This window comes from Spea bombifrons, chromosome 3 (genome assembly GCF_027358695.1).
Source record: "Spea bombifrons isolate aSpeBom1 chromosome 3, aSpeBom1.2.pri, whole genome shotgun sequence".
Lineage (NCBI taxonomy): Eukaryota > Metazoa > Chordata > Amphibia > Anura > Pelobatidae > Spea > Spea bombifrons.
The window spans coordinates 35,095,001-35,105,432 of NC_071089.1; the positions used below are offsets into that span (position 1 = coordinate 35,095,001).

The window sequence follows — 10,432 nt, forward strand, 5'->3', positions numbered from 1 at the left end:
AACTTAGTTGTGGAAGAAAGCTTCTGATAAAAGTAAGTGCTTGTTATAATGGTGGCAAACCAATTATAAGGGTAATTACTTTGGTATTAAATAGGAAACATGGAAAAGAATACTCTAGAACAGGGCTTGACAAATTTGTTGTGAATCTAGGCGCCAGGTAAAAAAGTTAGGAGCCAGGATTTTTTTAAACTAACAGTTGGTCAGGAGGGATCCGATCATCATCAGCCCACTTACTAAACTCACAGCATCTGACCTGGAAGCACCCTCGACTTTCAGGTCAGTGCTGTTTGTTTTGTTTTTTTATTAATTTTTTTCATTTTTTTAACTCTTTCGATGCTGATGTTCCATTGGAGCACAGCATTGACAGATATTTAGTCCCCACAAGTTTGTGGGGACAAATGTTAACCCCTGCAATGCCACGAATGTGTCATACACAATTGTGGCATTGAAGGGGTTAACGCTGCACTGTCGCTCTCATGGAGCGATCAGGCAGCAGGGGGGTGTTGGGGCTGGTCTCCACACTCATGGCAAGACCTGGTCTATAGACCAGCCACTGCAGGGGGGAGTCTATGATGACTGCTGTAGGCTTCTATGCCTACAGGAATCATCAAAGGGCTTGTGGGGGCTCGTTTTTTTGCTGTTGCTGGTCTGCCTGGGCTTCCAGGCAGACCACCGGCAGCAGAGCCCCTTACAAAACGGGAGTTAACCCCTAAAATGCCGCGATCGCGGCATTGAAGGGGTTAACGCTGCACTGTCGCTCTCGGGGAGTGATCAGGCAGCGGGGGGGGGGTGTTGGGGCTGGTCTCCACACTCATGTGGAGACCGAAGAACCCTCTCCCCTGTCCCTGAAGCTGCCTCTGGCAGCTGGGACTCAATTGCTGGTCTATGGACCAGCCATTGCAGAGGGAGTCTCTTTGATGACTGCTGTAGGCTTCCATGCCTACAGGAGTCATCAAAGGGCTTGTGGGGGCTCGTTTTTGCTGTTGCTGGTCTGCCTGGGCTTCCAGGCAGACCACCAGCAGCAAAGCCCCCAAAACGGGAATTAACCCCTAAATGCCGCGATCGCGGCATTGAAGGGGTTAACGCTGCGCTGTCGCTCCCATGGAGCGATCAGGCAGCTGGGGGGTGTTGGGTGAAGTCCCCAGACTTGTGTGGGGACCCAATCAACACACAAACCCCTTCCCTGAGGCTGCCTGTGGCAGCTGAAAACACGAGTGCTGCTTTTCCAGCAACCGCGTTTTCAGCCTACAGGATCACTCCGTGGGAGTGATCTCAGGCTCGGGGGTGGGCTCGGAGTGGCTGTGCTGTCTGCCCAGACTTCTGGGCAGACAGCAACAGCGCCCCCGTGTGGTGACTCAGCCTCTTACATCCACAATTTTTTCTGGATGTAAGAGGCTGACAAAACCTAGGCGCCAGGACAAAATTCTCTGTCGCCATGGCGACCTGGCGCCTGGGATTTGTCGAGCCCTGCTCTAGAATTACTCAGGTGTACAAGCACCACATCCACCAGCATTCCTTGAGATACCCATGTTGATTTAGTATAATTTGTCTTTAACGACTTAGTATATGCAAAGATAGAATGGCATGTCCTGCAACTAGGGATACTTGTAGGGTTTTGATATAGTAGGCAGGGCCGGCCTTTGGGGTGTGCGACCTGTGCGACCGCACAAGGCGCCACACTCCAGGGGGTGCCGCCGCGGGGTCCACTGCCGCCCCCTCTGCACCTAAATTAAAACATCAGGTTTTTTTATTGAAGGGGTGGGGGGGTAGTTTGAAGGGGCAGGGGGGGGAGTAGTGAGGAGTAGTGAGGGGGGGCGCCATAGGAGTAGTTCGCACAGGGCGCCAGAACACCTAAGGCCGGCTCTGATAGTAGGCATTACGCTAAGAAAACAATACTAGTGTTTCTTAACACTGTGTACACTCTTAACTCAGAAGCTTGTTGTGTTGCATAGTGAGATGTCTTACATTTTTAGCTTTAAATGTCTGATCAAAATTAAAAAATCTTGCTCAGCTAGCTCTTGAATCTAATATACAGTATGTATGGGTGTGTGTGTATACTATATATAATATATGTAAATATATAGACCTGCACATTAATTCTAGCACATACTTCATGATATTGGTTCACAAGTTTGTGATGTTTTACGTTATATGTTTCTTTCCATAGTACCCCAAGTTCTTTTCATTTGGCTACTTCTCAGCTGAAGGACCAACACAAAAGCAGGTAATTGCATTTACAACTTTCGCAAATCACATCTGTGCTGGCAAGGACCTTGAGAATGAAATGTTGCTGGAGTTTGTAGGAAATGCGGTTTAACCAGTTTCCTTATGAGTTATGAGGGACCAGCCCTGAGAAGTTCCTCCTCTTCTCAAGGCCTGTTTGTCCTGTATGATTCATAGCCCAATGAGCAAGGACACTTAGGAACTCTCAATAATGTAACCATACAAAGGCGATCAGGATTTTTATTGCTGGCGCAAAGGCTGCATATTAGGATATATATCAAATGTATCTTTGCTTTGTTGACAGATGGATGAAGCATCTTTCTCAATGACATTCTTCGGAGAAGGGTACAGTGAAGGTCAGGATCCACAGCAAGGGAAGCCAAACCTGAAAATCTGCACACAGGTTTCAGGACCAGGTAAATTCAATCTCCGATTATAAAGAGTAGCTGGGGCTGTCAACGGATACCTCAGTCACATGTTTGGGAGGCTAACCCTTTTAGTACTGACCAGTTTTAGTACCCTATCAAGATTTCTCTTTTCTGTGTTTGATGTACCCATGCAAATTAGGCATCCTTTTTCAGGGCAAGATTTCTTTAGAAACAATAAAACCAAATTAGCAATTTTTGTACAGAATTTCTTCTACACAGTAGGTGCCGCTGGTGAAAAATTATCCAATTTATCTTCAGCAACATCTTCTGACTACAGCAATTCACACTGAATACAGGTTTTTATGTCCCTTCCGTATAACTCTATAGCAGGGCTCTATAGCTGGGCAGACAGCACAGCCACTCCGAGCCCGCCCCCGAGCCTGAGATCACTCCCACGGAGTGATCCTGTAGGCTGAAAACGCGGTTGCTGGAAAAGCAGCAATCGTGTTTTCAGCTGCCACAGGCAACCTCAGGGAAGGGGTTTGTGTGTTGATTGGGTCCCCACACAAGTCTGGGGACCTCACCCAACACCCCCCAGCTGCCTGATCGCTCCATGGGAGCGACAGCGCAGCGTTAACCCCTTCAATGCTGCGATCGCGGCATTTAGGGGTTAATTCCCGTTTTGGGGGCTTTGCTGCTGGTGGTCTGCCTGGAAGCCCAGGCAGACCAGCAACAGCAAAAACGAGCCCCCACAAGCCCTTTGATGACTCCTGTAGGTATGGAAGCCTACAGCAGTCATCAAAGAGACTCCCTCTGCAATGGCTGGTCCATAGACCAGCAATTGAGTCCCAGCTGCCAGAGGCAGCTTCAGGGACAGGGGAGAGGGTTCTTCGGTCTCCACATGAGTGTGGAGACCAGCCCCAACACCCCCCTGCTGCCTGATCGCTCCCTGAGAGCGACAGTGCAGCGTTAACCCCTTCAATGCCGCGATCGCGGCGTTTTAGGGGTTAACTCCCGTTTTGTAAGGGGCTCTGCTGCCGGTGGTCTGCCTGGAAGCCCAGGCAGACCAGCAACAGCAAAAAAAACGAGCCCCCACAAGCCCTTTGATGATTCCTGTAGGCATAGAAGCCTACAGCAGTCATCATAGACTCCCCCTGCAGTGGCTGGTCTATAGACCAGCAATTGCTTCCCAGCTGCCAGAGGCAGCTTCAGGGACAGGGTGAGAGGGTTCTTTGGTCTCGCCATGAGTGTGGAGACCAGCCCCAACAGCCCCCTGCTGCCTGATCACTCCATGAGAGCGACAGTGCAGCGTTAACCCCTTCAATGCCACAATTGTGTATGACACGTTAGTGGCATTGCAGGGGTTAATATTTGTCCCCACAAGCTTGTGGGGACTAAATATCTGTCAATGCTGTGCTCCAATGGAACATCAGCATCGAAAGAGTTAAAAAAATGAAAAAAATGTATTTAAAAAAAAACCAAACAGCACTGACCTGAAAGTCCAGGGTGCTTCCAGGTCAAACGCTGTGAGTTTAGTAAGTGGGCTGATGATGATCGGATCCCTCCTGACCAACTGTTAGTTTAAAAAAAAATCCTGGCTCCTAACTTTTTTTACCTGGCGCCTAGATTCACAACAAATTTGTCAAGCCCTGCTCTATAGTGTGCTGCTTGGCTTGGTAGTAGTGGGTGTCAGTGTTCCCTCTAAGATGTGCGCGCGCACATAGCTTTTTTAGAGAGCGCACACATCCCAAAATTGTGTGCACAAAAGTTTTTCCCCCAAAAGAAGAAAAAAAAATAATTTTTTTGAAACTTTATGCGGTGCGGATATTGTGCGCACAAAATTTCTGCTCTGTGAACATTTTTGCACAAGAGAAATTTTCTGCGCACGCCAACTAAGAAAAATTAGATGGAACATTGGTGGGTGTGTGTGCGTGGGTGGTGTTGGGTATAATTATTTTACTTCTACTGCCAGGGCAAAAGCATGTTGGGGCATTTAAAAATAAAAAAAAAAAAAAAAGTGGGTGTTTTCAGGTCCTTAATTTCCTGGGAACAAGAAGTAGGTTAGGTTTGTTAGGTGTGATTGATAACTAAGCAGGATTTGCCACGCAGGGCAGTTCTACTGAGGCAACAAACTTTTCTTATTGAGATCTAAAACCATGTGACTGTTTAAAAACCTACCGTCTCTAAGCGGAGATGATTTAATGTAAAACTGTGTTGTGTTTTTCACTTATGTCTGTCTTTCTTGTCGCTAACATTTTCAGAGGTTGCCTATGTATCCACTCCCATAGCCATGGTGCAGGCTGCAGCAACCATTTTAAAGGAACCAGAATCACTTCCTAAAAGGTTTTTACAGACATTTCATTTCACTTGATTTTTTTTATACAGTGTGTTTTAATTGAAGGTTAAAATTGTACATTATAATTATTATTAAAATAATTATTTTTTCAAAGCGTTTCATTTCACTAAATTAAATGCCAGTATTGACTTTATTGACAAAGTAGAGCGAATCATCTAGGAACTAGAGCAAAAAACCACACCTTCCCAAACTTATGTGTAAAACGTTAAGGTTCAACATTTGAAACCTAAACCTATGGAGTGGGTTTTATTGTGTACTATATTGATAAGAACACTTCATGTTGCTACTCTTCATACATAACCCCAACATTTGATAAATAAGGAGTCTGTAATAGAGCTTTATTCACTTTTATGTTTGTCAAAGTTAAGTAATGACTTGTTTTATATTGAAAAACTCAAGACGAGTTTGATGTCTAAGCAAAACCAGAGTGTGTGAGATCACGTGATTATGATAATAACCATGCCGTATACAGTAATATAGGTTAGCGTTGACAAAACCCAAGTTTTATCAGCAACCCTGGAGGCTGTCATTGCAGTCAGTCCTGTACTACTTTGGGTATCTTTCTCTGATTCTTTATGGCAATGGTAATGTAGTCCCTTCCTCCATAGACTTTCATAATGTCTGGATGTGTGATTATTGACAATGATTGACTGGATGGTTTACCACAGGTAGTATGATAAAGAGTCAAGGTGTTTGGACAAAGATAGCAGAGCTTGAACACATATAAATGGCTGATGTGCAGCTGCCTTACTGGAACTGTTTAAAAGAAAATAGTGCTATATTTTTGAAAAATAATAAATAATGTGTGTGTATGTGTATATATATGTATATATGTATGTATATATATATATGTGTGTGTGTGTATATACATGTGTGTGTGTGTGTGTGATATATATATATATATATATATATATATATGTGTATATAATATGTATATATATAATATATATATATATATATATATATATATATATATACACTGTATTGGCTCGTATATAGGCCGCCCCCGTATATAGGCCGCCCCCGTATATAGGCCGCACTCTAAAAGTTTGGTGCTTTTTTTAAAGAAAAAGTTTTTTTCTTTAAAAAAGCACCAAAAAAACATGCTGCCACTGTCCTCCTCCCCCCGAGATATGCTGCCACTGTCCCCCCCCGAGATATGCTGCCACTGTCCTCCTACCCCCCCCAGATATGCTGCCACTGTCCTCCTACCCCCCCCCCCGGAAGTTGTATACGCGTATTGCGTAGATGTCCCCCGCCGGCCCCGCAAGACACCCGGGAGTCTGCTCCGGTAAGTCTTGGGGGCAGAGGTAAAACGCATCGTGCGGACGGTCACCGGCTGCGGCGATGCGGGTAAACAACCCGGAGGCTGTTTACCCGCATCCCCGCAGCCGGTGACTGTCCGTACGATGCGCTTAGACAACCTCCCGTGCCGGCAACCCCCCATTCCCCCCCCCCCTGGGGAAAGTGCTGGCAGGGGAGGCTGTCTGAGTGTATTAGAGAGTAGGATGCAGATCCCCTGCACCTTAAAGACTTAAAGTGGGGGGGGGGAAAGTGCGGCCTATATTCGAGCCAATACGGTATATATATGTGTGTGTGTGTGTGTGTGTGTGTGTGTATATATATATATATGTGTGTGTGTATATATGTATATGTATATATAAAATGTGTGTGTGTGTGTGTGTGTGTGTGTGTATATATAATATGTGTGTTTGTGTATATATATATATATATATATATATGTATGTGTAGATGTTCCCCTTTAAAATCAATGCTTCCTAGTCTACAGTATTTACATTTTGATAAAGCCAAAGCTCAACATCTGTTTACTAAAGTTATCATTCTGAGACAGTTTAAAAGCTGTTCGGACCCTTTCCAACACATTGTATTTGAATTATTTCTAGTAGCGTGTAACATTCTTGGTGTGCCTGTTCTGTTTTTCAGGGGTGGTGTATTTACGCCCGGTGCAGCCTTCTCTAAGACCAAACTGATTGAACGTCTCGACAAAGCAGGCATCAACTTTACTGTCATCAGCAAATCGGATGCCTGAATACTGTGATATGCTGCACCGATACGCATGATTAGCTGCAAGCATAGAAAAAATAAGTGCGTTATATTCATTTTTTAAATGCAGGTACAGCATTAATTGCACTAATGAACTTGTTTGTCCTTATATTGGTATAGTGTCCTGGTTAACCCTCTGTGTTAACTTGAACTGAATAAAAAATAGCACTTAACTTTTCCTGATAAAATCGCCTCAGAAATGATCATTTTTATGGTTGGTATATTGGTTGTTGGTATACTTCAACTTTAATGGAGTGAAATGCTAATAGTTAAATATAGACCTAAAACCAGAAGTTGATGGCAGTTCTCGAGGTGGTAAAATGGTATTTAGTTCTACCCAGTGCTTCAACCCTTTGCAGTCCAATACATTTTTACTAAGTGCGCCAAGCAGGTCCAATTTAATTCAAAGAGGATATTGCACATATGAAGTACAGAAAAAAGAGAAAAGGGCAAGCCAAAATACAGTATACAATCACAGTAGGCGTGTGTCAGTATCGTAGGAGGCATATGAGGTACAAATCGGTAGTAAGGAAGACACAGTCGATACATGTACAAGAAAAATACAAAAGGATCACAGAAGGCACATCATACAGACAACCCATATGATAGCAGGGAAGCACAATACATAAGTAGTGTCAGTACATAAGGTGCGAAGAGTATAGGCGTAAGAAATTGTGACAGGAACTGTAGCAACAAATAAGCTACATAAGGCACCAGTGTGAGGAAATATTAACATAAACATAAAATCAGAACAGCTGTCCAAAAAAAAAAAGGGTGACAGGGGAGTCAATGTGTACACAGGCAAGGAAGATGGAACAGAACATCCGTTAAGTAAGCAAACTTGTGATGTCTCAGCCCCATCACAATTCCTGAGACTCCACCCCAACCGTAGCCAGAGCGGGTCGGAACCCCGGGAATCGGAGAGGACCCCTTCAGCGTTTGAAGGCGGAACCAACCAGTGGAGCGAAACGTACAGAGATCGTTTAACCCCTTAACGACAATCCACGTACATGTACGGGGTTGCCGTGCAACGGGTTAACGACAATGCCCGTACATGTACGGGCTGCCGTTAAACAGCTGCATCGCCGCGATCGCGGCGTTTTCGCCGCGACCGGCGGCTTTGCAGCATCCACGGAAGCCTCCCAAGTGAGGCTGACCGTGGATCCGGGGAGGGCAGCCCTCGGCAGCCCTCCCCGGAAGAAAAATGGCCGCCGCCGCACCGATCATGAAAGATCGCGGCGGCGCCCGGCTAAAACAGCTTAGGAAGCGATCTGATTCGCTTCCTAAGCATAAATGGTGTTACTGACATGCCTCGATATCGAGGCATATCAGCAACACTAGCCCCCGACCCCCGATCACCTTGTGATCGCTCCGAAGAGCAACCACAAGTGCCATCCTGTGAATGACGTTGCCGTCATTCACAGGATGGCATTAACAATAGATCTGAGTTCATAGAGGGTCTATCCAGACCCTCTTGTGAACTCTCGAGCTCCTCCTGCAGGTTGAATGCAGGTACTGCATCCAACCATGCAAGGTCAATGGAGCCCAACTCACTAATGAGTGATTAGTAAAAAAAAAAATAAAAAAAAATTTAAAAAAATGTTAAAAAAATTTTTTAAAAAAATGTTTAAAAAAATAAAAATAATATGGTAACATATAAAAATCCCCACTGTCACCAAAAAAAAAAAAAAAAAAAAATAATAAGCAAGTCCTAAAATTCTTGATCTTTACAAAAATTCCAGCATGGAAAGAGTTAAAATATTGGCATTACAAATGCCCATAGGGTGTCTCGTATTAAAAAATGCATGAGTGGATGGGGTAAATTGAATTGGCCGGGTTCAAAGGTGTCCCAAATATGGGACATGGGGGCAGTAGGATCAGATGTCTAAATGGCCAAAAAATACACACCTCACAAAGGCGGCCTTTTACCTCCCAAATAACCCAACAAACCCATGCATGTGGGGTATCACTGCGCTCAGGAGATGTTACTGAACACATATTGGGGTGTTGTTTGACACGGACATATACCAGGAGCGATAATTTTATACCTGAAGTACAACGTGTGTGGAAAAAAATACAAAAAAATTTACTACCATAAAGTTTCACAAAGGCTGGTGGTAAAATTAGTGCATGGAAAGGGTTAAATTACAAGCATGTGAAATACCTTGGGGTGTCTAGTTTTTAAAAATATATGACTTGATGGGGTAAATTGCATTGGCCGGCTTCAAAGATACCCGAAATGGCACATGGGGGGAAGAATTACCAGATTTGGAAAAAAAGGTTTTGAAATAGCAAAACGCTACCTGTACTTATTGCCCCATAACGTGCAGAAAAAAGCAAAAAAACATAAAAACATTGGGTATTTCTAAACTCAGGACAAATAGTAGAATCTATTTAGCAGGTTTTTTCATTCGTTTTTGCAGATGAGTAAAAGTTTTTTGTTTAAAAAGTGAGAAAAAGTAATTTTTTAACAAAAAATCCCCATATTTTATCATTTTTTTTTATAGTAAATTAGATGATATGATAAAATTAATGGTATCTAAAGAAAGCCCTGTTTGTCCTGAAAAAAACAATATATAATATGTGTGGGAGCACGAAATGAGAAAGAAGAAAATCACAGCTAAACAGGAACACCGAAAAATGTTAAAATAGCCATTGTCCCACAATATACTACGAGTAATAACCCCTATTGTCCTTAAGGGGTTAATAGAGTCGTCCATAACAGCAATAAAGGAAGACCGTTTTCGGAAGAAGTATTTAGCTTTACTTCCAGCCAGTCCAGGCGAAAAATGTAATGCAGCCGGCTCACAACCATGTCTAGGTGCAACAGGGTAGGCTGTATCCATTGGGCCAGTATAGCTTTTTTTATTAACCACTGATATGGTATTCAAAAGGGTCTTTTCATTGGCAGTAAAGGGGCGGATATCTGGAGGCGGTAAAATTCCAAAATGAGCACATTCCACAGTCAAGTGGAAAGTAATACCCAAAACTCTAACTACATATTGATGAACGTCTTTCCAAAAGTTGGCGACGTAGGTGCAGGCCCAGAGGCTTTGATAAAGATAGGCATCGGTTGCCGCACACTTAAAACAATTAGAACTATCTCCCAACCGGGCCGCGACATAGAGTTTCGGAGTCATGTGTGCTCAGTGAAGAATTTTCAGAAACATTTGATTATAAGAACAAGACACCAAAAGCTTAGAATGTAACACTGTGGCATCAATCAGGGCATCTAGGTATATATCAGGGAGGTCTTTCTTCCAAGCGGGTAGGCCCTTCCTAAGGGATCCCCAGGTGATAATAGGACGAATTTGCCCATAGAGAAAGGACATGGTGAGGGTGCTGGAGGGAGTACGGAATGTTATACTGCCAAGAGGATTGTTGTGATCCCTAGGTGACAACATAGCTAGAATACTGGACA

At 43.9% G+C, this 10,432-nt stretch overlaps 1 protein-coding gene across 1 annotated transcript in view; it reads left to right on the forward strand.

Moving 5' to 3' along the window:
• Positions 1-7,199, forward strand: part of SCCPDH (saccharopine dehydrogenase (putative)) — a 19,408-nt gene extending 12,209 nt beyond the window's left edge. Inside the window, exons 8-12 of the mRNA XM_053459618.1 lie at positions 1-32; positions 2,168-2,224; positions 2,528-2,639; positions 4,853-4,934; positions 6,892-7,199. The exon at positions 1-32 is cut by the window's left edge and continues 88 nt beyond it. Of these exons, the coding sequence (XP_053315593.1) occupies positions 1-32; positions 2,168-2,224; positions 2,528-2,639; positions 4,853-4,934; positions 6,892-6,997 (389 nt within the window). The 3' untranslated portion in view covers positions 6,998-7,199. The remainder of the gene's footprint in view (positions 33-2,167; positions 2,225-2,527; positions 2,640-4,852; positions 4,935-6,891) is intronic.
• The last annotated feature ends 3,233 nt before the right edge of the window (positions 7,200-10,432 follow it).